The 17,953-nt window shown below is 39.3% G+C and overlaps 2 protein-coding genes across 3 annotated transcripts in view; one reads left to right on the forward strand and one right to left on the reverse strand.

The window, feature by feature from the left end:
• Positions 1–102: 102 nt before the first annotated feature.
• Positions 103–6,701, reverse strand: LOC134629293 (ATP-dependent RNA helicase DDX39A-like). The gene is made up of 10 exons (XM_063476517.1): positions 6,603–6,701; positions 5,594–5,801; positions 5,305–5,432; positions 4,339–4,615; positions 3,910–4,028; positions 3,190–3,321; positions 2,842–2,951; positions 2,447–2,591; positions 2,181–2,328; positions 103–505 (listed from the first exon to the last, which is right to left on the reverse strand). The coding sequence occupies exons 2-10, from the start codon at positions 5,799–5,801 to the stop codon at positions 489–491; spliced, it is 1,284 nt and encodes a 427-aa protein (XP_063332587.1). The 5' UTR covers positions 6,603–6,701; the 3' UTR covers positions 103–488.
• A 2,482-nt stretch (positions 6,702–9,183) lies between these two features.
• Positions 9,184–17,953, forward strand: part of evi5l (ecotropic viral integration site 5 like) — a 41,662-nt gene continuing 32,892 nt past the window's right edge. For both annotated transcript variants that reach the window (XM_063476519.1, XM_063476520.1), the window contains exon 1: positions 9,184–9,563. The gene's annotated coding sequence lies outside the window, so the exon portion shown is untranslated. The remainder of the gene's footprint in view (positions 9,564–17,953) is intronic.

Consider the following 17,953-nt stretch of genomic DNA (forward strand, 5'->3'; position numbering starts at 1 on the left):
TAATTCAACTTCGACAGTTTCAAATTAAGTTTCTCCACAGTGCAACATCACCAGCTGTTTATCAACAGTGGATACCTCCTCAAACTGCGTGATAGCGCCCTCTGCTTGTGGGTATAAATATCTGCAGATGCCAAGCTATGTCTGAGTCACTCCTGTTGTAGTTTTATATGTAATGTTAACATCTGACATGCGTTAAATGTTTAAAGCACACAAAGTGAAGTTCATCACCGTCGAATAAGGTATAAAAGTTTATTTCTTTAACCAAAACAATATATCCACAGATTTTTGCTTCTTTTCTTTTTTTTAAACAAGGAACACACTAAAACAAACACTCTGCAGCGAGATGACAAAGCACACGTTTTATCACTATGAACGTGCCTTCACAAATGGTTGGATGGAAACATTAAAATAAATGTTGAAGGTTTCTTTTCTTCCACAAAAACAGTAACAACAGGGATCACATGATATTCACTGGAAGGGCGCTTCATTCATCTGGACTGTTCAACTGCAAAGAGACATGAGGTTAACATGAGGTAGAGAAATGTTTTCTATAATAACTTTATACAGTAGCTATCACACTTGAGTATTTCTACACAACAGTGGTGTAGTATGTGAACATGGCCTGTTATCTGTACATAATTACAGGCTTTCATTTGCAAATGCATGGCTACTTCTTAGTTTAGTTTTAAAGATGAGTTAAAATCTCAAAATGCATTCATAATTTTAGCAGTCAAGACAACAAAATACATACTAAACAATGTTAATCACCACTTCCTGTAATCAAAAGCATGATACTATGAAAAGGTTCTCCTAGTGATGAAGAAGAAGTGATGTAGAGTGGTGTGACAGCTCCTCAGGAGGTGCCACCAATGGCTATACCTCATAGGGAACTCAACTCCTTTGGAGTCAGCACACCCATCATGATGACTTTTTACTATGCCTTCCTGGAAAGCATCATGACCTTCTCCATTACCTGCTGGTTCGACTCCCTCAGGCTTCAGAACAGGAACAGACTGCAGCACATTGCATCAGTGTGCTCTAAAATCATTGGCCTGCCTGTCAGAACTCTGGCACAGGTTTTCAGCCAACAGGCCCTTAGACAGGCAGCCAAATTCATCAATGACCCCTCTCAAATTCTTCACCCCGCATTTCAATGGCTCCCCTCTGGGGGACGCCTCCGCTGCATTTCCTGCAGGACTGAGAGGAGGAGAGCCACCTTTGTCCCCAAAGCCACCCTGCTTTAACTCCAGCCGATAAGACCATTTCCCACACCAGAATGGTAAATGGCCTGTATTTAAATGGCCTTTACACATCCAGTCATCCACCCATTCACACACTGGTGATGGCAAGCTACATTGTAGCCATAGCTGCCCTGGGGCGCACTGACAGAGGCGAGGCTGCCGGACACTGGCACCACCGGGCCCTCTGACCACCACTAGCAGGCAATGGGTGAAGTGTCTTGCCCAAGGACACAACGACCGAGACTGTCCAAGCCGGGGCTCGAACCGGCAACCTTCCGATTACAAGGCGAACTCCCAACTCTTGAGCCACGATCGCCCACAGAAACATAAACTACTCTACACTCTTTTTATACTGCCGACACTTTATTCACTTGTAGTCACTTACAGTTATTTATTCACCTTTCAGTCACTTTCATTTTAAAACTGTGTAATTTTAAAAATGTGTATATACCGTATATTCTGTGTATTATCTCACTCTTATTGCCTGTTTATGCCCTGTCCTTCAACGTCATGCTGCTCTGTTGTATCTTAATTGCCCCTTGGGGATAAATAAAGTCTTTCTGACTCTGATTCTGAAGTTCTGAGTAAACAAATCCCTGTTGCAGCTAAGGCCTACAGACCAGTCAGGGACCTCCTGGAAACCTCCCAACATTAGGAAAAAATGTGCATTCCCTGAACGGTTGGCTAGTGGTTGCTGGCTGTCACTAGGTGAAACTGGTTATAAAGAGGTATACAGTGTGACACCAAAATACTCCTTGTGATTGATTGGTCATAGCAGACTGCCACAGTTGCACTTTTCAGTTTTACTACCACTCAGTGAGCAGTTAGCTGGTTTCTAAATACAAATCGGTTAGACAACCACACACACAAACAAACAAAGTTATTAAATGGGCGTCTTTAAGCCAGGTTCATGACGCCAGCAAGCAACAAGATACTTACTGTAGGAAGAAATATCGATTTCTTCTGGTAGCTCTGCTACATTGACCTCGAAGCGGTCTTGAACCTCATTCAGGGTCTTGGCATCACTCTCGTCTGACACAAAGGTGACAGCCAGGCCTTTAGTTCCAAACCTGCCAGCACGGGCCACCTGAACCATACACAAGAAATTTACTGCTACACATGGCCTCAGCTTTAAAGACCAGAAATGGGAGATGGGAGGTTTGGAAATGAAAATATACTAATGTCTCAAATTAAATATTACTCACTCTGTGAAGGTATGTGTCAGAATCCTCTGGCATGTCATAATTGAAGACAATGTTAACTCGCTCAATGTCCATGCCACGGCCGAACAGGTTGGTTGCCACCAAAATCCGCCGCTGGAAGTCTTTGAACTGCTGATATCGGGATAACCTGGCAGGAGTAGAGAAGCAATAGCATCATGAACTGCAGAACTGAATAAGATTATATCCAAAACTAAGAGTTAATAGTCAGTTGGGTCTAGTTTTAGCCTGTCTTTTCCAGGTACTGACACTGTCTACAAGCATTTGAGCCTGGAAAAAAAAGTACACAATGAGGACAGTCTCACGTGACAATAAAAAAAAATATGACAAACTTAAAAAAAAAAAACACTCTCTTCTTTCAAAAGTGACGCAGCACCAACCTCTCTTCCTGCGCCATGCCCCTATGGATGGCTATAGCAGGGAAGTTCTGCTCCACCAGTAGCTGGGACAGAGCAACACAGCGAGCTACAGACTTCACAAAGATCACCACCTGCGAGGAATATAAAAGAAACTGCTGAGTTTTGCATATTTTCAGATTTGTACTGGAAAAGGAAGAGATGGGAGGGTTTAAGAGAGGACAAGACACAAAAGTTATTTTATAAAATAAATTAAAAAATTAAAAAAGGAAAAAAGACAAAGCTGCATTTGTTAACATTTAGCAAGGATTTAAAACAAATAAAATGGACATAACAGATTCCAACTCCTTTCAAAAATATTGCCACTGATACCTGGTTGAACTCGAGCACATCGAGCAGGTCGAACAGCTTTCGGTTCTTCTCGCTGTCCTTCAACTTGCAGTAATACTGCTGTAGACCATGAAGTGTCAACTTGGTCTCATCATCCACAAACACTTCCATCGGCTACACAGCAAAGGACAGAATGACCAGCATTAGTCTCTCAGACAGATCTACAGATTACCTGGAAAAGGACAATTCTAAACTGCTAAGAGGTTCAATTTGCCTGCTTTATGAGCAAATATGACAAAGGCAGCAACAAATGGGCAAAACTAAAAGGAAACTCGACTATTTTCAATTATATTTCTGACGATGTGAAAAAAAACACTGAACAGCATTTTATTGCTGCTAGCACTCTGCAGGCAGCAACATTTGTAAGTTTAAGGAAATGGAGGGTTTTTTCCATCCTTCTTTTTCAATAAGCTGCTCTCACTGATGACACATTTACTAATTTGTTGCTGCCATTTTCAAACAAAATGCCAGTGGCAGCATTATAGTGCAATAGTGGTGATACAGCACTGTAACCAATGACTTAGCATAAGTAAAATGTAAGGACAAAAGTAGCCTAGATAGTGTCTTCCCTGGACATTTTTTAAGTGTAGGCTTGCTTTGCTGTAGTGCACACTAAGGAACATAATGTTGCTATAGACATTGATGTTTTTGCCATACATGAAGCTGCACAGATATAACGTGTATGGCCACATGTAAACTCACATCCTGCATGAACTTGCGGCACACGGGGCGGATCTCCTTGCTCAGAGTTGCACTGAACATCATAACTTGCTTCTCATGAGGCGTCAGTCGGAAGATTTCCTGGACATCACGTCTCATGTCTTTTGCAAGGAAATAAATGATTCATCCACAATTAAATGTTAATTCAATCTGTGAAAAGACTAATATATATATATATATATATATATATATATATATATATATATATATATATATATTTTTTTTTTTTTTTTTTTTTTTTTTTTTTTTGTGCAATTTCTTAATGATGACCTTTAATAAGCAAAATTTAAAAATCACCATCAGAATTTATCTCAACAATATTTACTTGACACACTCTATCGCCTTTCCTACATACTGGTCAAAAACCTTCACCAAGAGTCGACTATAAACAGCTTGGTTCCTCTCACTTACCCAACTGCTCCAGCATCTTATCACACTCATCAAGCACAAAGTGTTTGATGTTCTTCACACTGAGGGTCTTGTTACGAATGAGGGCCAGTGTACGTCCTGGAGTTCCTACAACAATGTGAGGGCAGTTCTTTTTCAGGACTTCCTCATCCTTCTTGATAGCCATGCCACCAAAGAACACTGACACCTTGACAGTGGGCATGTACTTGGAGAAGCGCTCGTACTCTTTGCTGATCTGGAAGGCCAACTCTCGTGTGTGGCACATCACGAGGACAGACACCTGCAAGTAAAAAACACAGAAGTTTTATCAACGCTTTCATCTTTATATAGCATGTACATTGTTGTTTATCTCATTTGTGTATAATGCCATTACAACATCACAAACTTCCTTTATAAATGCCCAAAATCATGACTACTTTATAATGTGAAAGAGCAAATTAGAAAATACTTAAAAAGATCTTAAAGGCTCCATGCTGGACTAGAAGCTAAAGACATCGGACATGAACTCAAACGCTTCTGGTTCTCATTCAGACAGAGACGTTTGCCGATTATCTGATTTCATCAAAGCCTGAGTAATTCCAGATTAAAGTTTGCTAATGCTGAACATAATGTCTGTATTGTTTGTAGTCAAAAACACTGGGTGTGTAACACATGCAAATTACAGTAGATAATCATACACCGAAATGTTAACCAACAACACAATCTATAGGCTTGTCTTGGGAGTTCACTTCTACTATTGTAGAAATGTGTTTGAAAATAAATGTGATCAATCAAAAAAAATTCATATTGATCTGAAAGAAAGCTTTCTTCTTCCTGAACTATGCTCCCAGAGCATAACAGAGCTACCTGTTCTTTTCACTGCAGGGGTTAAGGATTCACATCTTTTCTTTAATTTTTTAGCCAACTATGTAACGTCTCATAACAACTCAGAATTAGAGAGATTGTAAAACCGTGTAATGACAAACTCACCTGACCATCCACAGGTTCTATCTGCTGCAAGGTTGCTAGCACAAACACTGCTGTCTTTCCCATACCAGACTTGGCCTGACACAGGATATCCATGCCCAGGATAGCTTGAGGGATGCATTCATGTTGAACTGAAAGTAAAACCAATTGGCAATTATACATTGTGCTTTATATATATACTAAGCGTGCAGTTACAACATCATAAGAAATAATTTATTATGTGTGGCTGTAGTTCTATGATCAGGATCATGTCCAGGAGTTTATTTGAACTTTAAATAACCCTGCTATCCACCTTCTGAGGGATGCTCAAAACCACAGTCAACGATGGCACGGAGCAGCTCTGGTTTGAGGAGAAAGTCTCTGAATCCCGAGCTGTGGATGGATACATATGACCCCTTCACCTCCTTTTTATTTCCTGGGGTCCCACTCTCTGGGACTCCCTGAGGCTCCTCATCCTCTTCATAATCCAGAAGTTCATTATCAAGATTATTCTCTGACATCTGTATAAAACAATGTAAAGCAAGGACATTTGTTATAGTAGAGATTATATCTAAGAACCCTCTTTAATTTGTGCATTAATATTTTATGTGAAAGCCAGGAGGTTTTAAAAGTATGAATAAATAAAAAGTACATCGTTATACCTTTTACAATTATTATCAAATAAATAATTAATATCATTAGACATGTACCTACATAAATAACAGTGTACATAAATTAACAAATGAACAGAGTGTTAATAAAGAATTGTTGGCGTGCTAGGCTGATAGAATAATTAAAAAAAATAAGAATAAAAATGCTCAATTAACTCAAATCTAATCAGCGAATTTAAGGCTGGGGATAGTCAGAATGGATCTCTGTCTGCTCACTGTTTAATGTTTAGTGTAATACAAAGGATAACTAAAACAAGTATATCAAGTCAAAATGATAGCCGGTCAGCGTGTGACCCGGTATAAACAATGGAGTCCTTCCCCTTCATTCATACCGGCTAGTTAGCAAGCTAGGGTCGGCAAACATTTCCATTTATGTTACTCTAATATTGTTAATTACACGGTATTTAAAATGGGTGACTATTTAGAAACAAAATTATCTATTGCACCTAAAGCTAAGCTGTCTATATCAAATCAAAACTGAATCGGAGCGAAGCTAACGTGAATTTGCATAGCATGCTAGCTACCGAAGCAACCTTCAAATCAACAAATTTAAGACGGGTGCAAAGCGTTCAAAGCATTTCTTAGTTTCTAAACAAGTCCACGCATTTCAGAATATAATACAGAAAAAATATGAAGGAACATCAACGTCACCTTGCTATGAAATTTTACACTCCGCGGTTTATCGACCTGCGTGAAACTAACGAGCTAGCCAGGAGCTTCTAACGAGCACACACGTATGCTGCGTTCATGTACAATCAGGATAATGGTTAGCTTTCTGTTTCCATTTCCAACATTAATACTTAAATAAAACACTTCGATGACTGAATTTCCCGGTTCTCCGCCATCTTAACTCTCACGCATTAGCTTACGTACGGTCTATGTTCTTAAGCCAAAAATCATGGTCTTATCTTTTATACCTATACTTTTTATCATTATTACGGTATTTGGAAGAACACCTGAATGCATCAGCAGAGGGCTGGTGTTGTGCCCAAAAGTGATTGTCTGCCGGTATCGATACTTGTTGGTGTTGTGTCAAAAAGTGATTGTCTGCTGGTATCGATGCTTGTTTTAGTAAAATTATAAAGAAAATGATTATACATACATTACTCTGAAAAAGTCTTCAGGCCCCCCTTCTTTATATTTTGTTAGGAAAATTGAAAATGGGTGCATCGATCGATTGAAACAGGTAAACATACATGGAGATACAGTATATAAGTAAAAAAAAAAAAAAAAAAAAAAAAAGCTTCTAACAAGATTAAAAGTCTGCATTTAATAAAACCACTATCATGCCAATCAGGTGCTTCACAGATGGTTATGCATGGTAGATTTGACTGATTAAACTTTTCTGCAGTCATAATTCCATAGAAGAGAGAATATCTAAATCAGCACTGATTGAAATGCAGTCCCAAACCACGACAGAGCTTTCACCGTGTTTTACAAATGGCTATAGGCACTCACTGTTGTGTCTCTGTCCTGACGTCCTTTGTATGATTTGAACGAAAGAATAAAAATATGTATTCCATCAATCCATGATTTTCTAAATTTCTTAGTCTTGAGCTGGAGCTGGTATACCACTGTCCAAGACCACTTTAAAAAACCATATTAAGCATGGCTCCTTGAAAACAAAATATGAAGAAATGCACAGTGTCTCCAAAATTTTGTACACCAACATCCATAAATGCCAATAATTAGGTTTTTTTTATTTAATGTAAAAAAAAACAAAAAACAGTAGATATTAGTTAAGGTGTATTTGCCGCTTTGGGTATGGGAAAGTGTAGTATCCAATTTGTCCACTTGATGGCAATAAAGTAATTGTCCAGATGATGCACATTATCAATACTGTGCACAGTAAGTCAGTCACCCTTCCAGCCCTGCCTTTAGAGAGTAAGTAAATAAAAGCCACTTAAAAGATATCCTGTTATTAAAACACCATCATTATTTGTTGTATTGTGGTATGTCTCAATATATTAGGTCACATTTCCATATATAACTTAAATTCAAGATGTCTCTAAAAAGTGAATGTGAATTTGGGGGGAATAGAGGACACTGAGACAATATTTGAATCTAAATGTTTATTACTTTACATTTGTACAGTCCAATTAATCATAGTTTAACTATAAAGTGACTTTTGTTAGTCTATTAAAAACCGGGTGTCTCTTGGAAGGTAAAAATAACAGAAACTAACAAAAATAAAGAAAAAAAACTGGGATTATTTTGATTACGTATTGTGTGTTTGTTCACTTGAGTGTTTCCCTGGAACCAGGTCTGCCTTTCCATAGCAGAGGCAATGTGCAGAATCTCACACCATATTATATAATTATTTTTACTTCATACACTATGTGAAATGTGCGTGTGTTTTTATTGGCAGCATTGGTAGCAAAGCTGTAGCAGAATTCTCAATGGGGCTATTGTGATTCAAAACTGGCAAGTCTCGGCCAAAGATCTGGCCCAGAAGATCTAATCTTGGCTCCTTTTTTCCAGCTTTAAAGGCTGTATTACTAACCTCATCTTAAAAGCAACTGCACTTTGATCGCCCCCTTTCTTTACTGAGTTTACATTCTCTAATCAGATCTTGATTAAATCACATCTTGATTGATTAGGTTCACATAAGGTTAAACTCAAGAAAGTTAAGGTGTTGTTTCTAGAGAAACAACTAGATGTTTCTCTAGTTGTTATTTAACAGAATAACGTCTCCACACAAATCATTAACTTCTCAAATACAAAATAGACTAGTCAACACAATAACTAATAGGCTAGTTTAAATGCTACTTACATATGAGTGATGCATCAGCACTTATAACCTCCTGCACATTTAGTTTTGACACTTTACATTATACTTATTATACTTATTATTATTATTTTTATTATTATTATGCACTCTCACTATCCAGTAACAGGTAGCTGCTTCTGTCGGTTATAAGATAATCAAAAGTATTACCACAAATTAGCTGAAACAATTACATGATTTTTTTTATTTTTTTTATTTTTTGTCAGATAATGAATAATATCGTTGCCAAATACCGATAAATCCGTTTAACTGACACCGCTCTGTGACACCTGCGGAGCCCGCCTTCTAGCAGAATAAAGCTCCTCGGTGATTGGTTGTATACGTTGTCCTTCCACTGGAATCCCGTAATTCGGCCTTGCCATTGGCTCGTGGCGTGTCGCTCGCGCCTCGTTCCGCAGTTTGATTGGTTCGCCTTACCTCGAGCTCAACCCGAAGCCTAAGAACGCCAGCCATTCTGTGTGATTTACTTGCAATGATTGATGCATCCGTTTATACCACATCCCTGCTGAGCCGTTGACTACATCACACGGCTGTCATGGTTATTTCAGTGGACGCCTCCAGAAATATTTTTCGCCTCTAAATTCGGTTCGCACGCGCACGTCCCCTCTCACCGCGTGCGCTGCCTCGCGACCAGCGAGCGAGAGACGCGGCGCTTCCTCCCCGGTCGAACGGCGGCAGGAGGATGGCACTGTGCTGGACGGCGTATTTGTCCTCGGTGGTTTATTAAGATTTTAATTAGCCGGTAACACACGTTTGACGTTTACGACAGACCGGCTTGGGAGCGACGCTAAACACACCGCTCCGATTATGGAAAAGGAGTGCAGGTAAGCGTTAACGAATCGTATTTGTTTATTTGACGGTTTTATTTTTAAATTAAACATTAGGGTTTTCACGAGGAGCCAGTTGAAGGGCTCGCGAGCTTATTGGTTTATTAAATGCTATGATAACTGAACGGGCCGACATCAGCAGCTGCTGCTTCCAGGGTCTGCTCCATTTGTATCAGTGAAAAAAATGCACTGTACAACATGCCAGCGGAGACGCGGCCCATTCATTAGCACATAAACCATATTTCTTGCTAATGCTTAGCACGCTGCTGGTGTGCCATGTTTATATCGTCTTTTTCTCAATGTCCCGTCCTCGTTGCGTGTCGTTATACAATCATGTTGCCGTAGGAAGCCGGGACATTTGGTGCCGCAAAGCGAGAGGATGATGTGTCATTTTGGCCACAGATGTTGATCCAGCCGAGCCATGAGCCGACTGCAGAGCATGCAGGCCCCTGTAGTCCAGGCATCCTTAAGCAACAGCAGCAGGCCAGGATAATGAGCTGTCATGTCCAAACAAACCAGGCCAGTAGATTACAGGATCTTGGAGTATGAGTTTGCAAGATGGGATTATCGATAGCAGAGGGACTGCTACAAATATCTCCCTCCAGATGTTTACTGTACTGCTCATGCATGCCCTCTAACTACTCATCATAGGTGAATGTTTTTCTGTGGTGTTTTGACCATGAATCCGGTTGTTCTTGCTGTATTTATCTAATCAGAGTGGGGTTAACAAGTAAATCCTTTGTAATGTGCTTGACTGGCTTTACTGCTCTTACTACAGGCGAGTTAAATGACTCACTACTGTAAATCGAGGCCAGACATGCTGTATAATTTTAAAAACCCAACTGTAATAACAAAAATAGAGAAAGGGTGGGTTAAATACATCATACGCCTGACTAGTCAAGAAATTGAACAATTCTCCTCCCTTCTTCCCCCAAGTACTCTTTCTTATCTTTTTTAAGAGGGCAGACAGTCCAAGGATTTTATTAAATTGCTCTGTTGACAAGTTCAGTGCTCCATGAATGAGGGCATGCACTGAGTAATGGGTGAATAATGGGGTTGTCATGTGTTGATGTGAGATTCAGTGAGATAATTTTTATTCTTACCTGTGTAATCCACTCACTGTGCAAAAGCCTTCTCACACATTTTGCTGTCAAGGAAACAGGTATCAGATTCTCACATCCTGGTGACCTTGTTTTTTAAGCGCAAAGGCCTGAAACTTCATCTTTATCTGATCCAGCAAAGAAATAGAAACAAGTGACTGGTACTCTGTGACATGCAAACACACCCTAGTTCTTCCCAGCCAATCTTTTCCTTTGCACTCTGCAACTGACACTGCTTCCTCATTATCTGTGTAAGACTGTGGTGAGCAAAAAGGCTCCGGGCAGTGTCTTAAAGATAAACAATCTCAGAGATGTGCGTACACCTTACATGTGTGCATTTGTTTAATGTGTGTAGCAAGAACAAGAGAAGGGCTATCACCTCACAGCTTTGTCAGTGTACTATACAGATTCTGTACATGCTGCTGTCCAGGGTTATTGTTGTCTGCCACTGTGTGTGGTTGTAAGAGAGGACCATCAGTAATAAACAGGAGCCCCATGTGTGTGTCCTCACAAGATGGAAAGATTGATTTTTTTTTTTCCTCACGCCTGAAACAAGACTGGTCTTTAATGACTGGTCTCAGTAATGATGTCTCTTCTTTGAAATCTTACTCTAAAGCAAAACATTTGATCTACTATAGTGTCTTAATGCAGCAACAGCAGCATAGATTAATAATAAAATAGTGACATTATGATATATTTTTTATTTTTTTGTTAACAGTTCTATTCATTGATTCAATGGGGAATCATTATTATCATATATGCGCAGTTTCTCTTCAGATGGACTTAATTTTTTCATGTACAGGACAATGATTTTTTACTCAGTGTTTTACTCCTAAGGTTTAATGCAGCTTTTCCTCACACTGTAGATGTTTTGTTCGCTGATTAGGTTAGTATGCGGTGCTGTGCAAAAGTCTTGTGTCACTCCTTATCTCTTTATATTTTGCTGGGTAAATTGGGAAGTGGCTGTGGTGAATAATAGAAACATAAATGAAAATGCAGTATATGTTTGGATAATTCTAACGAACTTGAAAGTTGATATTTGATATGGCCACCTTTATTCATCAACAATGCCTGAACCCTCATACGCTCTTCTTTTGATGTTGGCTGCCTTTTGTTTTGATGATCCCTCACTGCTTCAGTAATGTTCTTTTCTGGGCTCTGAGTCACGTGCTACTCCATACTGCCCTTATTTATGTTAGTTTTTGCGGTCCTTCTTTGTTCTGAGTGCACCTTAATTTACTGTTACACACACACACATGTTGCTTGTGGGGTGGAGCTGACAGAGACAGATGAAGTGAAGAACTGTTAACGCTGCTGGTTACAACATCTTACATTCCTGTAAATGTGGTAAAAGCTTCCAAACAGGCACTGCCTCAAAGATACAAATGACAGTGACTTTTCTTTGTCGTCAGTGTCTTTTAGTCATACCTGCTCACATTGGCCACAGTTGCAGTTAAATTGAAACTACGGCAAGCATATAAAGAAAAGTTGTTGTTGTAGCCAATGTGAAGGGCCTCCGAACTGCCTTCCTTTGCTGTTAGCTAACTGTGCTCTGTTGCTGCTGTGTAGTGTAGTAAACAACATGTAGCTCATCATCACCTATATCCGATCCAGCTTTACAAGTAAGGATTGGACTGGTATGTGATCCAAATATCAGATCACGGCATCCCCCAGATGCAATTCATCCATGCAAAATGTGATTAAAGTGGAGATTTATGGTATAGTAATAATAACAGAATATTGTTCCTTTAAAGTACTCTGTTTGGACTGATGCTTGGGGTTCCTGCCTGGTTTGCTGGTTGTCTGTGTTTATGGTTGCCTGGCCATTTGCATGGCACTGCACTTCATCTCTTTTGCTGACACATGGAAACAGGGAGCTGCTTGATGACCTGACTGCTGTGGTTCAAGCTCACTATGACTGCAGCTCCTCCTCAGCCCTCCTCTGTCTGGTTTATTGTTCTCTGCAGATTTGTAACTAGATTTGTGTTACCCTGCAGGTTTCACACAGACTGAATCGTGATCTCATTTTCATACTGCTGCACTTGGGATTTATACCAAAATGTAAATTTGACTTGTATACCGTAGGGCCATATTTATCAAGGCTTGTGTACATGAAACTATATTCATTCATTCACCTGTTTGACTAGTAATTTGATGTAGCTTCTTTGGCCAAAAGAATATGTTATTGTTATGTTTATGCCTTTGATTACCAGTATTTTTTTATTTTTTTAAACATGGGATTTTTCTGTACAAAAGGTTGATGCCTTGCAACTGAACAGTTAACGTTTTGCTGTCATTTAAAATGAAGACGAAGGAATGATTTACCATAGTATGAACCTATGAGAGTATGATTAACAAAGTGAGATACTGACATATTATGAAATCCATGTCATCACATGGGGCTCTTGCTGTTGATTGTTTTGTACAATATTTGTGGAATTTGACTATGACTTGATGTGCTCTCAGTTTTTCTGCACAGTAAACACTGTGTTTAAAAGGTTTTGCATATTAGATGGCAGTGAAATGTCTTCATCTGCTCAGATCATCATGCTACTGGAGCATCTTGGCCAAGGGTGTTTCCAGGAGTTTCAGTGGCACCACTGGGACCAAGAACAAGACGATCAATAAATACAGTGTAAATAAATCAGTGGAGAAAATAGCGACGTCATCATACCAGAGAGTAAAAAAAAAACTGTAATAAATAAATATATAAACAAATAAAGGGGGGAAAACCCAATTGATTATCCCATGTAATCAACATAAACTCCTTTATTAAAAAGTAGTTTTAAATCACTTCTATGGTGGTGGCAAACTCTTTATATAAAGTGTTAACACTATAATTTACAGCACACAGACTGAAACGTTAGGATGGTTTCTACCCTGCTGACATTACTACACCTATGCTGCCATCATGAGTCCTGGAAAAACTGCAACCTCTGTCTAGAGCACCCTGGGTCCTTAACTCTGTTTATTAAAACACAGGTTAAAATCTTGGAATAAATTTGAAATTTGATGAACAAGTCTGTGCTGTGGTCAAGAGAAGTTTGTTCCAGCTCAGAACAATCTCCAGACTAAAATCTGTTTGAAACACTCAGGAAAGGTTTCTACATGGTTTTCTTAAATCTAGACTGGACTACTGTAATTCACTGTATACTGTATATTTGCTCTTCTACAATTAGTGCAAAATGCTGCAGTCAGATTACTGACTGGGACAACAAAAAGAGAGAGATCATATTACTCCAGTATTGATAATCATGCACTGGCTGCCTGTACATTACAGAATCCAGTATAAAGTGGCACTGTTTGTATTTAAAGCCTTAAATGGTCTATCTGTCGATATGCTGTGTTTAAGTTAAAAACTTGTGTTGGATAACTATTTTGCAAACTCGATAAACAAATATTTAGTCCGTTTAAATAAATAAAAGTTGTAATTCTACCTTAGTATCCTTTAGTGCATCTGTTTTCAAATCAAATATATATTTTAATTTCCTACAGTAAAAACATTCATTATGCAGAATGGCCCTTTTCAATCTTTATTAGGGGAGCTGAGCAGTCCTATGCTCCCCCTGAGCTTTATTATATTTCCATTTTCCTGAGAGGCTTTAGGCAGTTAAAATTAAATTTGAGAAAATAAGATCATTTAAGAAAAAAAAAAAAAAAAAAGATAAAACAAATAAAAATTTCCAGCAGCAAACAGCAGATGTTTGTAATCAGAATGGGTGATTAAACAGCTCGACAACTGATTAGTGCTTCTGACAGCACTGCTGGGAAAGTATGAAATCTTTAAATAATGTAATGAATGCAACAGGAAAGCAAAAATCAGTCAGCGACTGAAAAAGCTTAACCACCAACTGGCTTTAGACACGCCGTGCCAAGCCGTGAAAACATGCGTTTCCTTCCACCCCAGCCTCACAGCAGGGATGGTTGTACTGAGCTACACGTCTGTGATCCTGTGAATCTTTGCGGGCTGGAGTTCAGCTTCACTCCTGTAGTCTGAAACAGCTAGAAGCTTCATTTATTGTTGACTTTACACCTTTTCAGATCTTCTTTAGGCTAATGGACAGCTTTCTCCTGCTTCACAACATTAGTGTCAGAGAGGATTCTTTTATTGTGAAAGCCTTTGAAAGAAGTCATTAGTTGAGCAATCGTTGCCTGATTGTCACTGTTCAGTACATAGCTTTTTGTGTTTACCTGTATGGAGAAGAAATAGAGTTAGCCATTCAGTTATTCTCTGTCTTACCATCTTGTTCACTTTTGACATTATGGATGTTTTACTATTTTTTTTTTCCAAAATATTGATTAATCTGACCTGTTCAAATCTGATCATTCAGAGGCACAAAAGAGTCAGCTGTGACTTGAAGTCAACGGTGGGTTGTATGGATGGCCATTTCTAGACAATTTCCTGTCACAATGGCACTGAGGGGAACCAAATCATCTAGAAAGGGACACTAATTACGTTTAGAGCAGGAAACCATCAGTCATAGGAAGTGAGCAGGGTCAGTAGACTTTGTGAAAAGTCTCAAAACAATATTCATTGACTTTGTCAGTTAATTTTCCCCAAATGTGTCTCCTCCTCATTTATACCTAATACCATAGCATGTTCAAACTTGACAAATCTGGAAAACCTCTGCTGCACAATATGCACACAAACACTCATTGATATATACTGTGCAGTCAGTACATGAGAGCTGTTTGGAGCGCAGATTGTCATTACAATACTATTAATGATGATGGATGATATCTGCAGGAGTGTCAGGTAGCTGGTGAATATAGACTCAGATTCACTGTTGAATATCTCTAGCAGCTGGGATGGAAGACAGGGTTAGAAAGTATACTGGGCTGTTTTGAGCACCTTTTTTGGCTTCACAGATTCAGTGGTAATTAACAACAGACAAAGCTTTGCCTGGAAGCGGGAGGGAAGCCAGATTTTATGACCTTGACGTCATTTGATTAAAAATCAGTGTACACAGAAGTTAAAAATAGTGACTGAGCTGTGACTTCAGTTATATTAATGAGTTAAATGATCACCCAGAGACAGAGTTTAAAGTAACAGCATGTCTTACTTTTCAGACATTGCACAGAAGTACGCTCCATAGAATGTTAAAATAAAAATAAAAAACAAGAACATCCCCTTCTTACAATGGGATGTTTTGAGCAGTGTGGAGACCAGCAGCAGTCACAAGGATAGCGGGTACAGTAGTTGAATAGCGTGCAAGAGAAGAGTCCACGTGTCAGAAACTAAGCATGCGATCATGTTGGGACGGCGAGGAGGTTAGCAGCTACAGATTAACAAGGGTCATGCTTGGTGTCACAGCAGGAAGACTGTGACAACTAGCTAATTTTTGTGTTTGTTTGTTTTTATTTTGTTTTTGTAAATCTTGATTTTTTTTTTTAGCTTTGTGTTTTTCTTACACCTCCAAGTGTATGTATAATGTAATTCCTTTAAGGAAACTGCGGATCCATCTGTTTATTACTTGATCTCCCGAAGAGATCAAAGGAGAGCATTTGGTTTTTGTCACCCTCCCTATTATAACTGCCTCAGGGTGGATCAGTGTCAAAGTCGAGCCCAGATGGGGACTGTGAAGACCTTTTTGTTTTTTTTGTTTTTTTAAGCACTAATGTTTTGTTAATCGTAAACATCATAAAGTAAGGTTCCCATGCAATATATGCATATAACATTGTAAGCAGTAAAAAGTGAAGGAGATGCAGATTCATGTTAAATCACGGGGGGTGGTGTGTGTTTGTGTGCAGAGGACAGTCAGAGGGGGAGATAATGGCCCTGTCTGTTTGTGTGGACAGTGAGAGCTCGGAGAGGATGCATTCAAGCATAGACTATGCACAATGCCATAATTGTGCACAGTGGCGCGGTGGTGGAGAAACTAAACATGTGCATCACACAGTCGTTCACATATTTATCAACAAATCATTATCGAGGTAGAATTTTATAAACACAGGTTACAACGAGTGTGGAGAAATGCCACGGCGCAACTAAAAAGTAACCTTTCATTTGGTGCACACGCATGCTCAGAAAAGCAAATATAAGTGAAATACCATCACCACCACTTATTACCCACCTCTCTGTTCTCTGCAGTTCCATGCCCACAATGACATTACTGCAGGCCTGCAGTCATATACAGAACAACAGCCAAGCTCTGAAAATATGGCTTGTTTTGCTTTGCCAGAGACCTTCACAATGTCACCATGTCTTCCATTTGTTGTGTGTGTGTGTGTGTGTGTGTGTGTGTGTGTGTGTGTGTGTGTGTGTGTGTGTGTGTGTGTGTGTGCGAGAGAGAGAGACAGAATGGGGCAGGGGGACTTTTAAGTCCTGCATGACTCACACCTTTTACAGTGTGGGTTGACCACAATGACACGGCTGAATAGTGCTTTGTAGTACTGAAAACCTCTCAAACATCTTCTCTGTTATTCCTAAAAGGCAGTCCCTTTAGAAGATGCTGTAATGGCATGTAGAATATTTTTAATGCAGTACATTAACCCAGTATTCAATTAATCTAAAGACCTCTTTATTAAGTCTTTATGTATTAGTCTAAGCTTGAGTTGTAGTGTTTGGTCAGCAATAATTTAAGCTCAGCAGGTCTGGCCGAAGGAAAATCTGGCGTGGATATTTGTCCGTATCGCTGTAATAATACCTTTTGTCATAAGGCAGCAGGCACTGAGTTTGCTGTCCATAAAGAGTCGGCATTGAGACATATATAATTTAAATATTCTATGATATACTTTTGTGTCTTTGGTGCAAAACATCAAAGCTTGGCCAGGATAGTGAACACGAGCCTTCTGTATTCACCTGCTGCTTGCTGAGAAGCGAGAGCCAGAGGCTAAAATGCCGCAGGTATCTTGTAGAGTTATACATTATGTCAATAACCAAGCTCACTTCACTCTTGCTGCTGGGGGTGAGGCTTGATTGACAAGGCAGTTTCATCAGGGACTACACCAGTCTGTCAAATGAGTTTCAGAAGAAAAGGCAGATTGACATCATCTTTTGATTGTTGCAGCAAATCCTGTTTTTATCTTGGGAAAATCTGTTCCATCATTGGTTTAAATTGGTTAATCAGAGTGATTGTATTTCAGATTGGGTTTTTTTGTTTTTTTGAAGAAGCCCTTTTACAAATGTGATTGGTTTCATAGGCTTGTTAATGGGTCTTTTGATTGGGCTGGTTAAGATGCATGAATGTGGGCCTTGTTTCTTCCCCATGCACTGTTCAGACAGTTATGCTCCTCTGCTTTCCTCTCCCCTCCTGCAGGCTGTATTTCTGCTCTCCTTGTTTTGCT

The sequence above is a fragment of the Pelmatolapia mariae genome, linkage group LG6, assembly GCF_036321145.2.
Source record: "Pelmatolapia mariae isolate MD_Pm_ZW linkage group LG6, Pm_UMD_F_2, whole genome shotgun sequence".
NCBI lineage: Eukaryota > Metazoa > Chordata > Actinopteri > Cichliformes > Cichlidae > Pelmatolapia > Pelmatolapia mariae.

Excerpts from the sequence above, each read along its gene's own strand:
- LOC134629293 (XM_063476517.1), bottom strand. The coding sequence starts at position 5,801 with ATGTCAGAGAATAATCTTGATAATGAACTTCTGGATTATGAAGAGGAT. Across the intron at positions 5,433-5,593 it reads TTTTGAGCATCCCTCAGAAG|TTCAACATGAATGCATCCCT; the intron begins GTGGATAGCAGG and ends TTTTACTTTCAG. Across the intron at positions 2,592-2,841 it reads GGCATGGCGCAGGAAGAGAG|GTTATCCCGATATCAGCAGT; the intron begins GTTGGTGCTGCG and ends TACTCCTGCCAG.